We start from the raw sequence: 22754 nt of genomic DNA, 5'->3' as shown, positions 1-22754 counted from the left end.
AAAAAAAAAAAAAAGAGACCAAATGTCATGCCCTGCCCTCATACGGGCTCACATTCTAATACCACCTTGCATTGAAACTGTCCCTGTCTCCTATCACAAGTATGAGCCACAACTTACTCAGCTCCAGGGCCTAGGACAGAGACTGGCATAGAATGTAGGTGCCAGATGTAACAGAGTGCAGCTGAACAGCCCATCACAAGAATGTGAGCTCTGGATCACAGCTGTTCATCCTCCTTCCCATCTCTTTACAATCCCACCCTATATAGTTACTTAAAAATTTCTCCTTCACTAGATGAGTCCTTTCTCTACAATGTCCTCTGAAGTATGTTTCCTTGGCTAGAGAGTTGCAAGTGTCTATACTGTAGGGCCCTTATCACCATCTCCCTTGTCATCTGACACACTGAAACAACACTTTTAACCAAGTTCTATTGTCATAGAATTCAGCTGTTTGCTACCTTGCTCCTGCAGTATCTTGCTGCCAGTAGTTAAGAGGCATCCCCATCCACAAGACAGAAGAAAGCAAGAAAGAATGAGAACAAACAGGAAGTGCCTCATGAAAGAAACATCAGGGAACTTTCTTCTTTGCCTCTTCAAAATAGATGGAGTCTCACTCTGTCACCCAGGCTGGAGTGCAGTGGCACGATCATAGCTCACTGCAACGTCAAACTCCTAGCCTCAAGGATCCTCCTGCCTCAGCCTCCTGAGCAGTTAGGACTACAGGTATGTGCCACCACACTCAGCTAATTTTTGTTTGTTTTGTAGAGACGGGGTCTTGGTATGTTGCCCAGGCAGGTCTTGAACTTTTGCGCACGGAAGTGATCCTCCCCCCTCAGGCTTCTGAGTAGTTGGGATTATAGACAGGAGCTACAGCACCCGGCTCAGTGGGATCTTTATATGTTGAGCTGTTTCCTTTCAAAACTAACATTTTCTTTTTTTGAGACAGTCTCACTCTGTCACCTAGGCTGAAGTGCAGTGATGTGATCTCGGCTCACTGCAACCTCCGCCTCCTCGGTTCAAGCGATTCTTGTGCCTCAGCCACCAGAGTAGCTGGGATTACAGGTACGTGCCCCAAGCCCAGATAATTTTTTTATTTTTAGTAGGGATGGGGTTTCACCATCTTGGCCAGGCTGGTCTTGAATTCCTGGCCTCAAGTGATCCGCCCACCTTGGCCTCCCAAAGTGCTGGGATTACAGGTGTGAGCCATGGCACCTGGTCCCAAAACTAACATTTTCTAAGGTATTGTTGCTGTTTCCTACAAATTACCTTCATATCCACTCTCTTATTTGACTCTTTCAAGGATGCTGTGAGGTAAGTAGATAGGTCAAGTTAGTGACCCTTTCCCCACGGGCTCCATCCAGAACTAACCAAATTGATCCTGCTGGGAACATCCTTGGAATAAGTAGAGCTGTAAAGTCCTAGGGCTGTGCCTTCTTTGTCCATCAGCTTTAACCTACGAGAGTTAGGTTTGCTACGACTGCCTGCAATTCAGAGGCATCAACTATACACAGCAAAAGCTTGGCACTGGTCCATGCTGGCCTCTGAGGAGTGCCAGTCCTCCTAGCTGAAGCTGAAGTGTGAGGAGACAGGGCTATTACAACTATTTAAAAACAACACACAAACAAAACCAAAAGAAAAAAAAATACAAAAAAATTTTATTTACAGTTGAAAACTTAAAGACAATCTTGGATTCTGAATCTCTGACACTTCCATGGTCTCTTGATCAAATGGGGCAGCAGCAGGCAGGGAAGCAAACACGAGGGCCACTCCAGATTATCTTACTCAAGACCACCACCAAGAAGAAGGGAAGGCCTACAATGGCAGAGACATGGAGGTCAATGTGGGATGGGGAGGTAAGCACCTCAGAGCAACTGGAAGGGGACATCCCATATGAGACAATGCTCCCAGCTGTTCCTTTTTTTTTTTTGAGACAGAGTCCCTTTCTGTTGCTCAGGCTGGAGTGCAGTGGCACGATCTCAGCTCACTGCAACCTCTGCCTCCCAGGTTCAAGCAATTCTCCTACCTCAGCCTCCCGAGTAGCTGGGACTACAGGCACACGCCACCACACCCACACACCCAGTCAATTTTTGTATTTTTAGTAGAGACGGGGGTCTCACCATATTGACCAAGCTGGTCTTGAACTCTCGACCTTGTGATCTGCCTGCCTTGGCTTCCCAAAGTGCTGGGATTACAGGCATGAGCCACCGTGCCCGGCCACTCCCAGCTATTCTCTGCACTCCCAATCCTCTTTTCCCAGAAGGGTAGAACAGGTCAGAGTCTCACCATAGGTCAGACCTTTGGGTCCCCAGAGCAAAGTTGGGCAGTAAATTACAAAAGAACCAGGAAGAAAGCAACTAACATTTATGGTCAAGCATACTGTCTCATTTATTTGCCCTTCACAACTCCATGCATTATATATTATCTAATTATGCAAAGGAGTAGGGTCCCAAGGGGTTTCACGGCTTGACTAAAGTCACAGAATTAGACAGTGGTGGGGCTTCCTGGTCTACTTGGCTCCAAAGCCTTTGTTCTTTTTGTCAGGCTCTGATGGCTCTCTGTGGAGGTCCAGAACAAAAAGTAATCCTTCTTCCTTGCAGGTTTCGGTCCCAGAGGTAAGAGAAAGGGCAGTCCACATTCTCGGTTTATAGCCTTGAAGTCGAGCAAGCTATACTAAGAGAACAGGGTAAGTACACTCAGATACTATTGTCCCCCTCCTCCTGCCATTCCTCAGACATGCCACACCTTGCTCCAATGGACAATGAGTGCTGGCATCGATCATACTGTAGGCACAGACTGATGTTTAATTGTGGGCCCTCAAGCAAAATGTATGAAAATGCACAAATGTACTTTGTAAGCTGCATGGTGTGCCAAGACCTAAGCTCTGTCAGACCAAGCACTATGTTAGTCAGCATGATCTCAGTCCAGGGAAAAACAGACCGACACATTTGTGATACAGTGTGTTAAATGCCACAGTGGAGAGATGAACCAAGTGCTGCGGGAGCACCCAGGTGGGAACCACTGTCTGGGCTTAGACCTGGAAGAGGAGGTGGAGGGATCAGCGACGGATTCACAACTGATGTTAGCCACAGCTGTGGGCAGGCTCCTGGGAGGTGCTGGGAGGATTTAGGATTAGTTAAAACTACATATAAACAGTATGTATTTCTATTACAAGACACATGTTCGAGGTAGAAAATTCAAGCTTAAATAAGGCAACTGAAAAGTCTCTGCTATCTCTACTCTGCAGAAGTATTATCAACAGTCTGCTTTATATCACTGCAGAGATTCCTGAAAATCATTTAAAATAAACAGTAACATGCTTACATAAATTACTGCATCTTGACTGTCACTTAACTTACCTTAGAAATCTTGCCAACGCATCCAAATCTACCTCTTTGTTTTTATTAAGGCTGTATAGTATTCCATTGAAGAGAATGGAAACTCTATGTGTGTAAGACTTGGCTGCAATGCAAGAAGCTTTGCCTTTGTACTGGACTGGAATGGACTGGAGCCAGACATTCTCCCCTCCCCTGGCCTTTTCAGCTGGCAGAGCTTCTGCGTTTCAGGACAGGGAACAAACAGTGTCACATGCTCAGCAGGCACATAAACATTTGCTGCCAAATCTCCAGTGCTCCCCAGACCCATATTTTCATGTAAAATCTCTTTTCTCTTGCCTGGACTACTACGGCAGTGGACTCCTCACTGGCCTCCAGCCTGTCCTCCACAATGCTGCCAGAATCATCTTCTGAACATGAAAATTCAACTACAATATTCTGCTGAAAATCCTTCAGTGGTTCATATTGGTCTGATTCTTTTTTGGAGGGTCAGTGCCCCTTTTGAGAATCTCAGGAACACAATGGACTCCTTCCCCAGAGGGGAAAAATTACTTCATGCCTGAAAGTCAGCCCCTGCCCTCAGAATAACATACGAACTGCTAAGCTTGGCACTAGCTTTCACTACTGGCCCTGGCCTCTCTCCAACCTTCTTACTGTTTGCTTTTCATATTTTCCTGCTTCAGTCATATTGAATTATTTGCAGCTTCCTCTACACTTCCTGCTGTTTGCTGCCTTTGTGACTTTGCATAGGCTGTTCCCTCTGCCTGGAATGCCCTGCCCAGTTTTAGCCACCTGACAAGTTATATTCCTTCTTTACTAAACTGGAGCATCATCTCTTCTGTAGTCTACCCAACCACTCCGGCAAGATCCGGGCATGTATCTAAAACCTCCAATACAGGGCTTTATTGTACTGCAATTGTCAGTTCTCCCAAGAGACTGAGTTCCTTGAAGGAAGGAACTGGACTTTTCAAATCTGTAGCTTCGTATGCAGCATGGGACCGATCTTAATTCATCAGCGCTTAGTTGTGCAATGAATAGAGCCCAACTGCTACCAACACATCTTCCCTCATCTTCCCCCCGGGAATCTCGCATCTACAGGTAATTCCAGAATGAAAGACGGTGTTTCTAAACCTTAGTCATTCAGATAGCACCTTCACAACTGTTACAGTATCTATCATCCACAGGTACAATTTACTTTTTAAGCTAATCACTATTCGAACTTCAATATTGCCTTACTGTAAGCTGTAATAACTGTAAAATTATGTATTGTGCTAATTCTATATTTTTTCCTAAGATCCAAATATTAAAAGACAGTCATCCCAGCACTAACTAAAGTAGTGTTTCCCACACTCCTCTATTAAGAAGCACGTGAGATACTTGGTACAAACATAACATCCTGAGTCCCACCCCAAAGCCACATCAAACACTCCAGGGAAGGGATCTGGGAATTCGTAGGTTTAACAAGTGCCCCAAAATGATTATTATCTGTTGGAGAATCTAGGCAACAAAGAATTAATGAAAGCTCTCCACCACTTGATACTGGTACCAGGTTTGAGGATCACAGGGAAGGGGGGTAGCATATCAGACTAGCAGAGTTGCCAGAACTCAGGCTTTCAAAAGAGAGGTGCCACCCTCTCCCATGTATATGTAAGTAGCAAAGAACCCATTCCGACTACAGTAGGAGAATCCTGGGGGTAGAGGTTCATTTATGCTACACATATCCAAATTCATTATAAAAAGTTTTCCAAGGGCTGGACACGGTGGTTCATGCCTATAATTCCAACATTTTCGGAGGCTGAGGTGGGAAGATCGCTTGAGGCCAGGAGTTTGAGACCAGCCTGGACAACATGGTGAGACCCCATCTCTAAAAAGTTAGCTGGGTGTAGTGGTGCACGCCTATAATCCAAGCTACTAAGGAGGCTGAGGTGGGAGGATCACTTGAGCCAGGGAGGTCGAGGCTGCAGTGAGCTGTGACTGTGCCACTGCACTCCAGCCTGGGTGACAGAGTAAGACCCTGTCTAAAAAAAAAAAAAAAATCTCCCAGAACTCACTGAGATAAAACCAAGGTTTCTGTACCTAAAGTTGTACAGACCAGGCATGGTGGCTCATGCCTGTAATCCCAGCACTTTGGGAAGTCAAAGGCAGGCAGATCACATGAGGTCAGGAGTTTGAGACGAACCTGGCTAACATGGTGAAACCCTGTCTCTACTAAAACACAAAAAAAATTAGCCAGGCATGGTGGTGCATGCCTGTGATCCCAGCTATTCGGGAGGCTGAGGCATGAGAATCGTTTGAACCTGGGAGGCAGAGGTTGCAGTGAGCCGAGACTGTGTCACTGCACTCCAGCCTGGTCGACAGAGTGAGATTCTGTCTTAAAAAAAACAAAAAAAACGTTTTACACAAAACTTCATTTTCACTAAAACCAAAGTCAGAACCTAGGAAGGCAAAACACAAAGGTTCTGGAAAGAAGTGCTCCATAGGGAGGTAGAATTGATCAAGTGACCTGTCTTCTATCTCCTTCCTAGCTGTTTCACTGCATATGCCCAGTGCCTGGGCACAAGGCCTCAAATGCAGGATTAAGTGATACCTTGATGTGAATGCCATGGATTCCTGCTGGACTAGTGCCACCAAGAGATTACTTCCTCTTGGTCTTTTTCTTTGGAATATGGCAAGTTCTCAATTAAAAGATAGACTCGTATTCCCCATTGCCTTGCCTCTCAAAGTCTGCATCAGCATCACCTGAGAGTTGATTAGAAATGCAAAATCTCAGTTCCTATCCAAACCCACTGAGTCAGAACCACTATTTTATAACAAATCTCCTGGAGATCCATATGCACATTAAAGTATAAGAAGTACTGCCCAATAGGGCTTAAAAATACCACTTCCCTTCCCTCCAGACCCCTGCTCCCTGGGAAATTCATCTCCTCTTTCATTAATTTTTCCCAAATCACATTATTCAGAAACCCAAAATGGGGCACCCATCTGTGGAACCCCTTTACATTAGACTGCCCCCAGATTTCCTAACACTTTAAAACCTATGATAGGGATTTTTGGTAAAGTGAAATGCGATAATTCAAGTAAAGTTCTTAGCTCATTATCTGGGCACAGGAAGAATTCAATGAAGGATAACTGTTTTAATTATAGTGTCCTTAAGTATTAGCTATGAGATTCAGTTCTGAGCAAGCCAGGGCGAGTAGCCTGAGAGGCTTACGTTTAAAAGAGCTCACTGTCCAGTACAGTAGCCACTAGCCACAATTGACTCTTTACATTTATTATTATTATTTCTTACTTATTTATTTTTGAGACAGGGTCTTGCTCTGTTGCCCAGGCTAGAGTGGAGTTGCACAATCTTGGCTTACTGCAACCTCTGCCTCTCGGGTTCAAGAGATTCTTGTACCTTTGCCTCTGGAGTAGCTGGGGCTACAGGCGTGCGTCACCATGCCCGGCTAATTTTTGTATTTTTAGTAGAGACAGGTTTTACCATGTCGGTGAGGCTGGTCTCAAACTCCTGGCCTCAAACAATCCATCCGCCTCGGCCTTCCAAAGTGCTGGGATTATAGGTGTGAGCCACCACATCTAGCCTAATTTAAATTTAATAAATTACAGCCTAGTTCTGTCAATAAAAAGAAAAATAGGCTGGGAGGCCAAGATGGGCGGATTACCTGAGCTCAGGAGTTCAAGACCAGCATGGCTAACAGGGTGAAACCCCATCTTTACTAAAAATACAAAAAATAGCCGGGCATGGCAGTGTGCACCTGTAATCCCAGCTACTCAGGAGGCTGAGGCAGGAGAATTGCTTGAACCCGGGAGGTAGAGGTTGCAGTGAGCCAGGATGGTGCCATTGCACTCCAGCCTGGGCGACAGAGCAAGACTCCATCTCAAAAAAACAAAAATAAATAAATAAAAATAAAAAATAAAAAAATAAAAAGTTAATGGTGTAGTCCCTCAGTTGCACCAGCCACATTTCAAGTGCTCTGTTGTCACATGGGGCTGGTAGCAACCATACTGGACCTCCCAGATCTAGAACCTTTCCATCATCACAGCCTATGGACAGTCCTGGTCTAGAGGGCCTGTGGAATGTACAGCGGCCACCTGAGGAATGCATTCTGCTTGGGTTGCAGGCTGAGAAGAAGGGCTTTCTTAAAGGCAAAAGTTCATATAACTTTTGCTAACAGTGGGGGATGGGGGGAGGGTTGATGATCCCCACCCTCAGAAATAAAACCACAACAAGGACTTCCAGTAACTCTATGTAAAAGACTCAGACAGATACAGAAAAGAGGCCCCAACATAAAGAATTTCTAAACTTTATTCTTTTTGTTATCGTCTGTCCTCTGGTAGTGATCAGTGGTCAGTCTTTGGAAAGAAAGGACCTATGAACTCAACTTTAGTTATAGCAAAGAAATGAGCAGGAGAGGGAGGGAATGGCCAGCAGCCATTGAAGAGGGAGAGCAGGCTGGGCCCAAGGGGCACCCAGTATTGGCAGAAAGGAAAGCTCAGGGTGTCAAGTGAGCCTGAGAAGGGATCATCTGGCTGAACAAGAGAGGTCCACATGCAGCTCTCAGCACACACTTGTGCATTCCAGCCTCAGCATTTGCTCACACCAGTTCCCCGCCTAAAATGCCTGACATTCTCCCTCTCTACTTAACTCATGTAATAAATTTTTACTGAATGCCTGTAAGTGCCAGATATTCTGAACAGAGTTGGTCACAGATAAAGGTGTGTTGTAGAGTCATTAAAATGGTCAAGTATTTGACTGGATCTCCATTTGGAAAAAAAAAGAAGAAAAAGTCCTATCTTAACACTATACAGAAAAATTAATTATAAGATGATTTTATAAATATACAAATAAGACTATAAAAATACTAGAAAAATGATCTTAGTTCCACCATATAAAAATAAATACTAGAAAAAACAGAAAACATTGTGATCTGAGGTAGTAAAGACCGTCTTAAATCAGACAAAACCAAAAAGCAGTGAAAGACTGATAATTTGGACTTCATCAAAATTTAGAACTTCTCTTTAACAAAGAATATCACCAAACTTAAGCAACATAATACTAATTTTTTTCTTAAAATATATTCTGAAGAAAACAATTACAACATATAAAATTAAGAACTAATGCTCAGCTCGGGGCAGTGGTTCACGCCTGTAATCCTAGCACCTTAGGAGGCCGAGGTGGGCAGACCACTTGAGGTCAGGAGTTCTGGACCAGCCTGGCCAACATGGTGAAACCCCATCTCTACCAAGAAATATAAAAATTAGCTGGGCATGGTGGCACGCACCTGTAGTCCTAGCTACTTATAGCTATTGTATAAGGTAATCTTGTACAATATTTTAAATACTTTTGTGCATGAAACAAATTTTTGACTATGATCCATCACATGAGGTCAGGTGTGGAATTTTCCACTTCTAATGTCACGTTAGTGCTCAAAAAGTTTCATATTTTGGAGCATTTGGGATTTCGTATTAGGGATGCTCAGGCTGCACTGCAGTTTTGGTTTTTCTTTTTCTTTCTTTTTTTTTTGAGATGGTGTCTCACTCTGTCACCCAGGCTGGAGTACAGTGGCGCGCCATCATAGCTCACTGCAGCCTCAAACTCCTGGGCTCAAGTAATCCTCCCACCTCAGCCTCCTGAGTAGCTAGGACTACAGGCTTGCACCACCACACCTGGCTAATTTTTTTTTTTGGAAAGACAGGATCTCACCAAGTTGCCCAGGCTGGTCTCGAACTCCTGAGCTAGAGCTATCTGCCCTCCTTGGCCTCCCAAAGTGCTGGGATTACAGGAGTGAGCCACCGTGCTGGGCTGTTTTCATTTTTTAATACAAGGTGGTTTTACATGAACTAAGAAGGAAAAGTTTTCAAGACATAATTTCCTAGAACATTTAAAATATAGTATGATTTCATTTGGGAAAAAGAAAACCTCCCAAAATTAGATGGGCAAGGCAAAGGCCCTGATGGACACACATCAAACTGATAAGGAAGTGACCTCTGGAAAGAGGAGTGGAATTGGGGGTGGGTGTTGTCAAGAGGGGCTTTCACTTTATCTGTCTGGTGTGAAAGTTTTCACAAGGAGAGTGTAATATGTTACTTGTGTAAACCAAATGAAATGAAATATGGGAAGCTTGATTGGATCACCTTTTTTTAAGCTACAGAAGTTACTTTTGGGACAACTGGGGAGGTTTGAAAATGTACTATATGTTACATAATATTGTGGTTACATAGGATATTCTTATTTTTAGGAATTCCTCGCCGAAATACTTAGGGGTAAAGTGTCAAGAAGTCTGCAACTTTCAAATGGGAAAGAAAAGAAGAAAGGGTAAAGGAAGGAAGATGGGAAGGAAGGATGAAAAATAGGAAGGGAAGGATGGAGGGAGGGAAGAGGAGCAGGAGGGAGGAGGAGAGGCAATGGAAATGGATGAGGAGGCAAGAAGGGAAAGAAAAAAACCAATGTCAAGGCAAAGAAATAAAACAAGAATGTTAATCACTGGTGAATCTAAGTGAAGATATATGGGTGTTCAAGGTATTATTCTAACTTTTTTGCAGGTTTGAAATTAAAAAAAAGAAAAACATTACTATCCCTCACCTCGGATTTCCCCCTTGTACTTTTCTGACACTTGGCAGTGTCACTCATATTACTAGTGATGACCTCTGAGAATGTCTTACTTCCCATGAGCTCGTGAAAGGAGACACCTTTCAATTCTTTGCCCCGCTCTCTGCAGCGAGCATGCTGCCCAGCGCAGAGCAGGCAGTGGCAAATACGGGTAAGAAATGAGTCCATGTAGGCTGGAAGATGCAAGGCATTCACCTGCGAGGCCGGCAAATACGAAGTCAAGGCCTGGAATTGCGCTATCAGTTCTGATGAGGTGCATGACAGGCGTGTCTCCTGGCTGCTTGGCCTGGTCCCAGCAGAGAGTTACTCAGGCCTGGAGCCAGGTCTTTCTAGGGGGACTACTGAATGGAACTGTAGTCTGAAAGTGCTGTTACAAACTGCCTGAGTAGTTTTCAGATTGATACTTTGTACATTACAAAGTGATAGAAAAGTACAGTGCTCCTACAACCCTTTCTCTTTTGATTTTTACAGTGACTCTGAGAGATAGGTATTACAGTATTTCCATTTGACAGATGAGGACACATGCTCAGAGAAGGAAAGTGACCACTCCAAGGTCACACACAGAGGAACTGGGCTCAATCTCATGTCTTCAAGACTAAAGATCTTTCCACTAGACCATGCTGTCTTCTTTGAGCTCTGACTCCTAACCTAATAGCAGAAAGACACACTTACCTGATTCAGTCTTTGGACTACATCTCCCCACACTGTGAGATCACCACAGGCAGCTTGGGCTTATTGTTGGGGCCTGTGGGAACATTCTAGGAAAAAAAGCACAATGGACATTCATCCACTCAGGCACTTCCTCATTCCCTTATCAAACTTTTACTGATGCCTGCCAGCCCCTGTGCTAAGGACTCAGCACTCAGAAACTGTCCATGTCCTGGCAGACAGGTATCAAAGAGAAAATGCAAAACACTTAGAAAACATCAAACCTATGATAATATAACAAAAAGTTATGAGAGAGTTGGATAAGGGGTAGACGGGTAACTAAATTGCTGCTTAAAGACGTCAGGGAAGGATTCACAAAAGAGGGTTATTTGAACTGTGCCTAGAAGGATGAATGGGATTCCACCAGGAGGGAAGGAAAGAAGAGCATTCCAGCTACAGGAAACAGTGTGAACAAAGGCTCAGGAGCAGGAAAGAGCAAGGGGCAGAGATGTGTATGGTAGATTTAGGGAAGAGCTAGTAGCCTGATGTGACTGGAACATGAAAGAGGCAGTGGCAGGAGAAGGGGCCATGGAGAAGTAGACAGGGACTAATCATGAAGGACCTTGAATGCAATGCTGAGGAGTAGAATTTTATCAAGTAGGCAACAGGGTCGTCAGGGGCCAAACCTCAGTGTTGACCAGACAGGCTAACTTAGGTGGTCTCTCCTCCCTTTTCCTGAAGCAATGAAGACTGGGCCTAACAAACTGGAGCTCATTCCCCCTTCTCTAGCTCCTGGACGCTAGTCAGACAGTACCAGACCAGAATGGGAGAGAAAGAGAAAAATCAAAGCAGTACTTACCTCAATCTTTCTCATCACTAGAAGTCCATCGATGATTTTTCCTGTAGGAAGAGTGTGAGCTGGACTTTATTCTTGTTTACATAGCGTTTTCCAGCTTCCAAAGCCCATTCTTAGCTATTATGTCATTAGATTCCCTTACTAACTTTAGGAAATTAAGATGCGGTAGAGGTGAAATGACTTGCTCAAGGTCATAGGTAATAAGTAGAGTTAGGGCTCACACTTATATCTGAGTGACTGCAAAGTCTCACCATATCATGCTGCCTGTATGGCATTTCTTTGGTGCTAGCTACTGGGTTTTCCCCCTGAGTGGTTCCATACTATATCAAATGGCCCTTTTGTCCTTCCCTCTAGTTCTCTAGCCAAACATGTTCCCCACCTCCCCACCATTTCTGTTTTCTCTGTTACCACCTAAGCAGTTATCCAAGTTGAGCATGCTTGGTAAGAGTCTGAGAACTAACTCCTCTGGAGGTTCCATTCGCGGTGAATGGGGCCTGGACCATGGGACATGAGTAGGACTTACCAAACACCACATGCTTCCCATCCAGCCAATCGCACTTAGAGCAGGTGATAAAGAACTGACAGCCATTTGTACTTGGACCACTATTTGCCTGATGGAAACCAAATATACCTGCAGTAAGTTTCCTTGGCCATGTCACCTGATGGGTAAGATTCCCAAAAGAGCTTGTAACCCTAATCCCTCCATGTTTTTTTCAGTAAATCTAACTTAGCACCTATTATGAGCCAGGGCCTAAGCTAGGATCCAAGGATACAGAGATGAACAGGATATGGCTCACTGCGGACTCAAATTCCTGGGCTCAAGCAATCCTCCCACCTCAGCCTCCCTAGTAGGTGGGACTCCAGGTGTGTGTCACCATACCTGGCTAATTTTTTTTTTGTTTTTTTAGTAGAGACTTAAGTTTCACTATGTTACCCATACTGGTTTCAAACTCCTGACCTCAACCTCAAGCAATCCTCTTGCCTTGGCCTCCCAAAGTGCTGGGATTACAGGTGTGAGCCACCAGGCCCAGCTATGAATATGTCTTGAAAGCACAGCTTTTTACATTCTGAGCAGTAGGGCTGAATGCCTAGACACAAACCCTGGTTCATATTTTAGTTCCCCAGCCTGCTAGCCTGCTAGAGGGTCTTACCTACTGGTTTTCTTTTCTTTCTTTTCTTTTTTTTGAGACGGAGTTTCGCTCTTGTTGCCCAGGCTGGAGTGCAGTGGCGCGATCTTGGCTCACTGCAATCTCCCCTTCCTGGGTTCAAGTGATTCTCCTACCTCAGCCTCCCGAGTAGCTGGGATTACAGGCACCCACCACCACACCTGGCTAATTTTTTGTATTTTTAGTAGAGATGGGTTTCACCATGTTGGCCAGGCTGGTCTCGAACTCCTGACCTCAGGTTATCCACCCGCCTCAGCCTCCCAAAGTGCTAGGATTACAGGCGTGATACAGGCTCACACCTGTAATCCACCATGTACCTACTGGTTTTCTCAATCAAACCAGACTGAGAAAAGAGGTGGTAAAGGTGAGTCCTGGGGCAAGCAAGAGAAAGAAAGCATTTGCTTTCATCATGCCAAAACACAGCATTGGGCCTCAAGAGGGGCCCAGAAACCAGCTGGCTGTAACGCAAAACCTTGATTGGACCTCACTTACCATGGAAAGCAGGCCTGGAGCTGAGTGTCTAAGTTTAAAATTTTCATCTGCAAATGGCCCCCGGTAAATACTGGCGACTCCAGTACCATCTCCCTGAGCAGACAGAAGGGAAATATTAGTGACTTGGAGTGTTGGGTCCCTGGAAACCAGAGGAAGAACACTGTCGCACCTAAAGCCTGACATCTTTAAAGTCTACTCTTACTCTTGTTGGTCATCTTGGAAGCTGCACCTATTTGACCCCACCCTGCCATCAGAGCAAGCCTTATACAAGGTACCTACAGCCCACAAAAACTGGCTGGAGCATTTTATAGACTGGATAAAACAGGTCACAGCTGGGCCCCTAGAAAGATCAATTAAGATGCAGACAAAGTAGGGAATAGCAACAAGGTGATCACATACTCAATCGTTGCCATTCCCGAAGACTGTCATGCCTGCAGTCATATAAAAGTACCCACTTAAGTGACTACCACCCATTCCTCCAAACTATCTAAGAGGGTGGGTGAGCTCTTGGCAGTCTGTATGTACAACATGATACCACCCTCCTGATCATAGTTGATTGATCCAGGGGAGGATGCCTAACTCACACTGGGCCAACTAGAGTTCCTTCTCCAGGAATCTGGAGGTGGGATAGATGCTGTCTTTGAGGCTAAATTTGAATCATGTAAACCTGGAAGCTGGATGTGACTACCATTTGCAAGGTGGGCTAGAGAACAGAAAGAGAACACAACACAGATGTGTAGCAAGCACTAGAGAAACAGAGATAAAGAACTGCCTTGGTTCTCTATGGTTCTAGTTCCTAGTTCTATTTCTTCCTTTAGTTCCATGAAACACTCCCTTTATTATAAACTTCCAATTTCTGCTTAAACTAGCTTTATTTGCATTATTTCTTTGCTCTTCCAGCAACCTTGAGGAATAAGCATTATCACCTTCCCCATTTTTCGTGTGAGGAAACTAAAGTCTGGGTAATAACACAATTTGACCAAGGCCATATTTGCAGTGCCTTAAATAGAATCCCTGAGTTTTAAAGGCAATATTGAGGACTGCCAAAAAGATCAAGCTCTCCTGGTCAGTTAGTAAAGAGAAAGAGTGCATGGGAGAAAGGGAAAACATTGACCTGGTGTAGAATCAACAGTGAGTGAAGAGAAAGGGTGCATGGGAGAAAGGGGAAACACTGACCTGGTGTATAATCAAGGGTCCCTTTTTGGGACAAGGACTATCATTAAGATAAGCCAGAGAATACAGAAAAACTGTCCAAATTCAAACCTTTATTTGGCTAAATATTAGCAAATAAAATCAAGTCTGTATATTAGAAAGGCCTGGCCTGGCGCGGTGGCTCACACCTGTAATCCCATCACTTTGGGAGGCTGAGATGGGTGGATCACCTGAGGTCAGGAGTTTGAGACCAGCCTGGCCAACATGGTGAGACCCCATCTCTATTAAAAATATGAAAATTAGTCATGTGCGGTGGTGGCGCCTGTAATCCCAGCTACTCGGGAGGCGGAGGCACGAGAATCACTCAAACCCACCCGGGAGGTGGAGGTTACAGTGAGCCAAGATTGAACCACTGCACTCCAGCCTGGGCGACAGAGCGAGACTCCATCTCAAAAAAAAAAAAAAAAGACCTGGATTTGGGTTCCTGATCTATCACTTAGAGCTGGGAAAGTCACTTCCTATCTGTGAGCCTCAATTTCCTCATCTATCAAGTGAGGGGGAAATTACCTACTCTTTACAGTTATCATGAAGATTCAATTAGATAGTGTCTGTAAAAAACATTTTGCAAATAATACAGCACTATATAAATAATCAAATAAGCTATTATGTCATTAACTAACTCCACATACTTATTAATACAGAAGGAAGAGAGAAAACAAGTTCATCTCCAATTTCCCAGTGAACCTCAGGGACACATCAGTTACTACCATTCTCTGTAATCACATTATCTATAGTTCTCCAGAAACAATAGGCAAAATTACAAAATTAATAATTTGAAGCAAACAATAGAAAGCAACTAATCTTCCAACTACAGTGAATTGATCAAATAACTTGTCATTCATAATGAAATATTAGGTGGCTATTAGAAAGTATGTTTTAGAAGACATAATGACAAGGGAAAGTATGGACAATTATGAAGTACAAAAAAAGTAAAACATACAGATTATTTTAAGTCTGTTAAAAATTATATAAACACACATATACATACTAAGGTAAGGCTGACAACTGTAAACCAAAATGCCAATAGTATATTGTGAGGTGAGATTGAGGGTGATTCATCTGGTGATTTATTTTCTTCTTTGCACTTTTCTTTTACAAACAAAATAATAAATACTATTAAAACCAAAAATAAATGAACAAAACAAATATTCTTGGTCCAACTTTGGAAGGTCTCAAATTCTGATTTTTCTGGCGCTTGCTCATTCCATTTTGCCTTCCCCAAGGAAGGTTCTAAGCAAGCTTTTTTTTTTTTTTCCTTTAGACAAGGTCTCACTCTGTCCTCCAGGCTGGAGTGCAGTGGCATGAACATGGCTCACTGCAGCCTTGAATTGACCTCCTGGGCTCAAGGGATCCTCCTACCTCAGCCTCCCAAGTACCTGGGACTACAGGCGCACACCACCAAAAATAAGAAAATAAAAATAACTTTTTTTTATTTTTGTAGAGACAGGGTCTTACTATGTTGCCAGGCTGGTCTCAAACTCCTGGGATCAAGCAGTCCTTCCAGCATCCCAAAGTACTGGGATTACAGATGTGAGCCCTGCCACCAATTGCTTTTAACTCACCCTTCAGAATGAGCAACTATTGTCTAACCCCAGAGTTATCAACAAGTGATCAGATGTGCCTGGGGCAAAGACTAGTAAAAAGCTATTCCTCTCCTTGGGCAACAGGGGAGCCTAGGGGAAAAGAAAGGAAAGAAGGCAGAGAGGATAGCTTCTCCGCCCTTCTTACCAGCTAACAAACCCCACTACTATTATTTGTTTCCAGGGGTTGCAAACAAATGCCTACAGGAGCAGGCAACCTAAATAAGGGAAACAGTTGTGGAGACTGGTGAAATGGCAAAGATATGCCATGTCCAGAGGGACCAGTTCCTTTATTCCAACCAATTGTCACTGTCACTGCTACTGTGAGAAATGCAGGCCCAGCATACTTCCACTTTCCATTTTTTAAAGAGAAAACAAAACTAGGATTTTTTTTTGTGTCATTTCACAGTTACACAACACCATGCAGATGAAACAAAACATAGGTAAAAGCATAAATCAGCCTAAAACCTGCCACTCTGCAACCCTATATTGCATAGGAAAGGAAAGAGGTCTTAAAAACTCATGAGAGCCGGACTAAATAAACATATAAAAGAGAACAAATGTCTCCCAGATCCAAGAAAATAGCAACACAACTAACCAAATGATATTAATAAGAGTAAAGAAAGACCATGCACAGAAGTGGGTGGGTAAGGACGAAAGCAGGTTTAAGAAAGAAAAACTGTAGTTTATCCCACACCCTCCAAGGTTGGGGTGGGGAGGGAGGCTTCATTTGGGGGAAAAAAACAGTCTACTTACAAGAAAGTTATGGTTAGCAAAAAAGAACTATTTCACTGGGCCCTCCCAGTGCATAGCGCAAAATTCCTCCAGAACTATCTACCTATCTCGCTCTGATTCCTTGCCCACAAATCAACTTCTTATGAAAAACTCAGCTTTCCAGGCACTGTGACACCAGAAGTAAAAGAGAAAATGAGACAGGCATTTAGTCCACTAGAAGGAGATTACTTCCGTTCAGAAAAAAACAAAAACAAAAACAAACCACAGCTGATTTCTGACTAAGTTTCATATGACTAATTAGTGTGAACCTATCATAGATCATCTACAGGGTATTCTTAAAAAGTCCAATTTCTGGCTCAAAAAGGCTGAGATTTGGACCATGGAAGTTAATGCCTCAATCAAAGTGCTAAAGTCTGTTATCTACAGTCAGTTGTACCTAGCCACTTTCAAGAACTTCCCCATCACCATTCTCTCCAACACCCCCATCAAACCTGGCTATTGTTCTCAAGCCTTAAGACTGGGTCTCTGTAGTAAAAACAGCAATTGCAACAATAATAAAAACTAAAACTACAGGTCTTTGATAGAAAAGGAATAGTACTTACATTAACAAAATCTCCACCTTGAATCATGAAATCCTTTATGACCCTGAAACAGAGAGCAAAGAATACTGAGAGAAGATTTTATGGAGACTTTGTTATTATTGTATTAGATTAACATTGATTTCAAAATACACTATAACTTTGGCTATTATAAAATCACCATTCTTAGCTGGGTGCGGTGACTCACGCCTGTAATCCCAGCAGTTTGGGAGGCTGAGGCAGGCAGATCACATGAGGCCAGGAGTTTGAGACCAGCCTGGCCAACATGGCAAAACCCCATCTCTACTAAAAATACAAAAATTAGCCAGGCGTGGTGGCACATGCCTGCATTCCCGGCTACTTGGGAGGCTGAGGCAAAAGAATTGCTTGAACCCAGAAGGCGGAGGTTGCAGTGAGCCAAGATCATGCCACTGCACTCTAGCCTGGGTGACAGAGCGGGACTCTGTCTCAAAAAAAAACCAAAAACCAAAACAACAAAAAAAGATTATTCTTTTCCTGGAATGATTAAGCTGAAAGGATAATTAACCATAAAAAAGGATTTTAGTTATAAATTAGAGCATGTTAGAGTTGATCAAGTGCATGATCTGGTACCTGAACACTAACAAGAAGAAGGGGCTGAAAGCCTGCAGGAAGAATGACCACATTACTTGCCAAAGCAAAAGGCAGATCAAGGATTTGATGTAAATTTGGGGGAAAGAACTACAGAGAATTTATGTGAAAGGTACTGCTACACATGTAAGGGCTTAACAATTGTTAGCTATTACCCCTAGGGAGGGTCCTTAACCTTTGTTATCCTCAGTTTCCTCCTCTGTAGAATGCAGATCACACATACCACTTCACAGGAGTCTTACTGGGGATTAGAGACCCACAGTTCTAAAGCTGTGATATAATTATGTGCTAACATTGTTACTAACCACAGTGAGGCCATGAGAAAGATTCTATATTGAAATGAGACTAAGTGTTGCCATACTCCACTCCCCAGGAAATATGATTATCCTTGGACAATCATATATGATCATTTTAGGAATTAGTTATAAATAGCAACCAGCAGGATATATTATGTGCACTTTAGGATTACAAGTGTACTTCTTTAAAAATCTGCATTTGCACAAACAAGTGCATGAAAAAGACAGGATATTGTAAAGATGAGTAGTTTCTGTTTTAAAGACATAAGAAGTGGGAGAGTATAAGTAGAGTTAGAATATTTAATAAATCTTCAGTTATTGAGTCCACAAAAACATTTCTTCTCAAGAAATGTAAGAATTACCTCTGGTTTGATTTTCCTCTAAAGAGCCTAATCCCCCAGGAAATATTTCTGAAAGACTCTAGGATGGCTTGCCAAAAGCCTTACCTGTGGAAGGTGCTTCCTTTGTATCCTATTGGAACCCCATCTTTTCTATAACAAAAAGAAAGAGACTTGGAGTGATAGCAGGTAGCACAAGGCCTTTCCAGTTTACCATGCACTGTAGCCAAAAGGACTCTCCTAAAGATGGTTGACAGACATAAAGAAGGCAAATAAACTAGGGACAGACCCTTGGGGCATTACCTTCTATCACTGTCACCAGCAATCATTCAAGGCCAGCAGCTGGTTCACCGATACCCTCACCGCAGCCCCAGAACACCCTTCTGGAGCAGGCAAAGAAGTCAAACACATCTGAAACTGACCTGAATTCTCCGGTGCAGAACTGCCTGAAAGGGACAAAAAGTGAACGATTCAATCACTATGACATCACAGTCGTGACCGCCTCTAAAGACGGGAAAGAATAAACAATGGAGCCAGCACGTCCACCAATCGGCCAGCCAGACGTCCAAACACGGAGACATACAGACTAACAACGTAAATTAACACGGGAACAATCCAAACGGCAACCAGACAGAGCAATGCACGGAGGAATCAGGTCTCAAGAGCAGTGAGCGGACGGACAGAGGTAGACAGGCTATTCAGGCGGCTGACTAGAGCCCGACTTCTGCCTCAGCTAATCCAGCGGAACTGGAGCACGTCCTTACCTAAAGTTCTCGGCCGTCTTAGGCACAACGTCTGCAAAGAGCTCGATCTTCATGCGGCCAACTTCCTGCAATCAGCGGGAGACTGTCAGAAGGCCCAGTCCAAGACCATGAGGGCTTCACGGAGCTGGGGGCAGGATGGGCTGACCCACCACCCTGCCGCTCGGTATCACCCACCTCCGCCTCCCTGGTCTAACCGCCCAGTTCCTCCAGAAGCGGGGCGCTAGGATTGGGGAGACTTCTCCTCCTCATTTCTCCCCGCCCTGCAGGTCGGTAGGTTCGGGTGCAATTTCGCTTTCTGGCTGGCTTCCCGAGTCAGCTCTCTCTGGGTGAGTTCTGCCTGCCTAGCTAGCCCCGAGCAGTTTCCCTTCGGCGCAGGTGTGGGTAGCGTCCTGGATCTCACCTGACCGCCAATGCTGACATCAAAGAACACCACGGGGTTAACAGGACTTGAATTTGCCACCGCCATGGCTCTGACCCGGAAACGGAAGTCGGGAGCGTGGGATTCCGGCGAACCTAAAGCCCTGTCCGCGGGTTTCGTCCGGGGAGCAGGCGCGGTGGACGCCGAGAGAGACCGGGCCCCGCCCCCGGAAGCTGTCGCCCCGTGCGATGTGTGCTGAGGCTGCTGGGGTCTAGCTGGGAGGCTCTCCCTGAGACGGGGGACGCGGGAGTGAGGAGGAGGAAAGCCTTGACATCTTTTTGGTTAAGGTCGATGGTCACCCCACTCACGTGGCTGTACTAAGGGCAGTACAAGTTGATCTTGCTCTAGCTAGGGCTTTTGGACTAGGCAGTCGCCAGGGTCCTCCTTATCGGCTCTTGCAACCAAGCCCTCTACGCCGCCACACGTGCTGTGTGCTTCTGCCCGCTAGTCTGTGAACACCGTGAAGGCAGGAACTCTGGTTTGTTCATCCTCAGCGTTTAGAACAGCTTGGCACGTAAAGGCTTGCTAAGTAAATATTTGTCCCTTCCTCTAAGTCAGGACAATAGATTATGTTTCCGTTCTGCCACAAGCTCCCAGTTTGGTCATTTCCAATTCATTTCCCACAGAGTAACTAGAGTTTTTTATTTTTTATTTTTAAAATACCTCTTGTGATTCCTATTTATTTTTAAAATAACTCCTGGCTTCCTATATTTAGAATAAAATCCAATTCTGTACATAGGAAGCCCTCCAGTGCCTTTATCTGGCTATCACCTACCTGACCTCATCTTGTACCACTTGCCCTTAGTTACTGTGCTCTGACCTGTCTGTTCCTCCAGGTCACTGAGATCCCTCCTTTCTTTAAGGCCTTGTAATAGCTGTTTCTTCTGTCTGAAATATTCCTTCCAGATCTTAATGTGGGTTGGGGGGGTGATGGTGGGGTTTGGTTGGGGTATGTGTGTGGGAAGTAATGCTCCTTGTAGTTCAGGGCTCACCCCAGATGTTACCTCCTCAGAGGCAACATTAGACCTAATCTAAAGTAGCCCTTGGTCACTCAGATCTCTGGTTTGTTTTCTTCATGCCACCCCCCATTTCACATTTGTATGGTATGTGTCTGCACCTCATTTCCTGCCACACACACATACATCTTCCTCCCTAATAGCATATAAACTCCATGAAAGTAGAGACTCTTCCAGTCCTGTTCGCAGCTGTAGCTGCAATGTCTCCTACTGAATAGCACATAGTAGGTAAATATAATAGATTCAATGAATTTAGTGAAAGAAGGGGAACTTGGGCAAGACTCATTAGCTATAACAGCATGCATTTAATACAATAGTTATTATTTCCTAGGTCCTTTGATCATCTTTTCTAGCTCTGTCGTCGGAGGAAGCAAGAATTACATATAAAAATCCAGTGTGTCTCAATTTAAAGGGTCATTTTTATTCCTGGTTACTGATCCTCTCCTCTTGGTCTCCTCCAAATGAAAAAGAAGAAAGGGGAAGAGGGAGAAAAGGAACAGCAGCAGTCATGCTTCAGTATAATTTTATACCAACTGTTTTAGAATAAATATTTAAAATTGATAATACCCAATGTTGATGAAGTTGTGAAAAAAATAGTACATTGATAAACTGCTAGTGAAAATAAATGATGATAGCTAGCATTTATTAAGCAGTTACTAAGTGCTAAATACTTCACATGCTTCGTTTCATTTGGTCCTCACAACCCTGTGGGATAGATAACTATTATTGTTCCCATTTTATGAATCAAGAAATTGAGGCTCAAGGAGGTTGAGTAACTTGACTATGAAAACAGTATGTTGACACACTTTTTTATTTATGTTATTATTTATTTATTATTATTATTTATTTTTTTTGAGACAGAGTCTCACTTTTTGCCAAGGCTGGAGTACAGTGGAGTGGTCTCAGCTCACTGCAACCTCCACCTCTCGGATTCAGGCGATTCTCATGCCTCAGCCTCCTGCATAGCAGGGACTACAGGTATGTACCACCACACGCGGCTAATTTTTGTATTTTTAGTAGAGACAGGGTTTTGCCATATTGGCCTGGCTGGTCTTGAACTCCTGGCCTCAAGTGATCCGCCCACCTCGGCCTCCTAAAATGCTGGGATTACCGGTGTGAGCCACTGCAACTGGCCAGGCAGAACCCTTTTTTAAAGCAAGGAAGTGATGTCCTAGAGCAATATTAACATTTATATCCTTTGACTCAGTCCAATCGTGTGAATTTGTTTTCTGGAATAATTCAAAAGAAGAACTACATGCACAAAGACCTTCAACACAGCATAATCTTAATTAGCAAAAAAGTAAAACCATAGAGGCTCATGCCTATAATCCTATCACCTTAGGAGGCTGAGGTGGGAGAATCACTTGAGCCCAGAAATTTGAGACCAGCTTGAGCAACAGAGTGAGACCTTGTCTTTACAAAAAGTTCAAAAATGAGCCAGGCATGGTAGCATGTGCCTGTACTTGGGGAGGATCACTTAAGCATGGGAGGCTGAGGCTGCTCAGTCACACCACTGCACTCCAGCCTGGGTGAGAGAGTGAGACCCTGTCTCAAAAAAAAAAAAAAAAAAAAAGTAAAAACAACATAAATGCCAAACAAGAGAACATGAGAACATATAATTTACAGAACATCCACATCCTCAGAGATAAGCAGTGCTGTCCCACCCTGACTGGTGACATGGATGTGAGTGTGGCTGATCTTTTCTGAAGAAGCAGTCCCACTACACTAAAGATGAGTTGGAGACTGTTCACCTACTTTGTACTCCTATTTGGAAATATTTAGGGGTAGTTTCTATGTAATGGGGTTTATGTGAACTCTCTTCTCATACTCCCTCCTCCAGGAAAAGCTCTTGGTATTTTCCTATCCACTTTTATTTTATTTTATTATTATTTTTTTGAGATGAATTCGTGCTCTGTCACCCAGGCTGGAGTGCAGTGGTGCAATCTCCGCTCACTGCAACCTCTGCCTCTCAGGTTCAAGTGATTCTCCTGCCTCAGCCTCCCCAGTAGCTGGGACTAGAAGTGCATGTACCACCACGTCTATAAGAGACAGGGCTGGCTTCCCGAGTCAGCTCTCTCTGGGTGAG

The 22754-nt window shown here is 44.0% G+C and overlaps 1 protein-coding gene across 5 annotated transcripts; it reads right to left on the bottom strand.

Annotated features, from left to right (window-relative positions):
• Positions 1-1639: 1639 nt before the first annotated feature.
• PPIH (peptidylprolyl isomerase H (cyclophilin H)) lies at positions 1640-19906 on the bottom strand. 5 transcript variants are annotated; one of them, XM_012001740.1, is made up of 11 exons: positions 19635-19906; positions 19235-19299; positions 18893-18916; positions 18579-18623; positions 17231-17273; positions 13102-13194; positions 11967-12054; positions 11447-11487; positions 10612-10697; positions 5888-5892; positions 1640-1778 (listed from the first exon to the last, which is right to left on the bottom strand). In XM_012001740.1, exons 1-9 carry the CDS (start codon positions 19698-19700, stop codon positions 10629-10631), a joined length of 534 nt encoding a protein of 177 aa, XP_011857130.1. In that variant the 5' UTR covers positions 19701-19906; the 3' UTR covers positions 1640-1778; positions 5888-5892; positions 10612-10628. The 5 variants fall into 5 exon arrangements, with proteins under 5 accessions (XP_011857130.1, XP_011857126.1, XP_011857131.1 ...); XM_012001736.1 differs by lacking the exon at positions 5888-5892 and having other exon boundaries at positions 1640-1809; XM_012001737.1 differs by lacking the exons at positions 1640-1778; positions 5888-5892 and adding an exon at positions 2358-2667.
• Between the last annotated feature and the right edge of the window lie 2848 nt (positions 19907-22754).

Source organism: Mandrillus leucophaeus, unplaced genomic scaffold (genome assembly GCF_000951045.1).
Source record: "Mandrillus leucophaeus isolate KB7577 unplaced genomic scaffold, Mleu.le_1.0 Scaffold67, whole genome shotgun sequence".
Taxonomy (NCBI): Eukaryota; Metazoa; Chordata; class Mammalia; order Primates; family Cercopithecidae; genus Mandrillus; species Mandrillus leucophaeus.
This window is presented reverse-complemented; position numbering and strand designations above follow the sequence as displayed.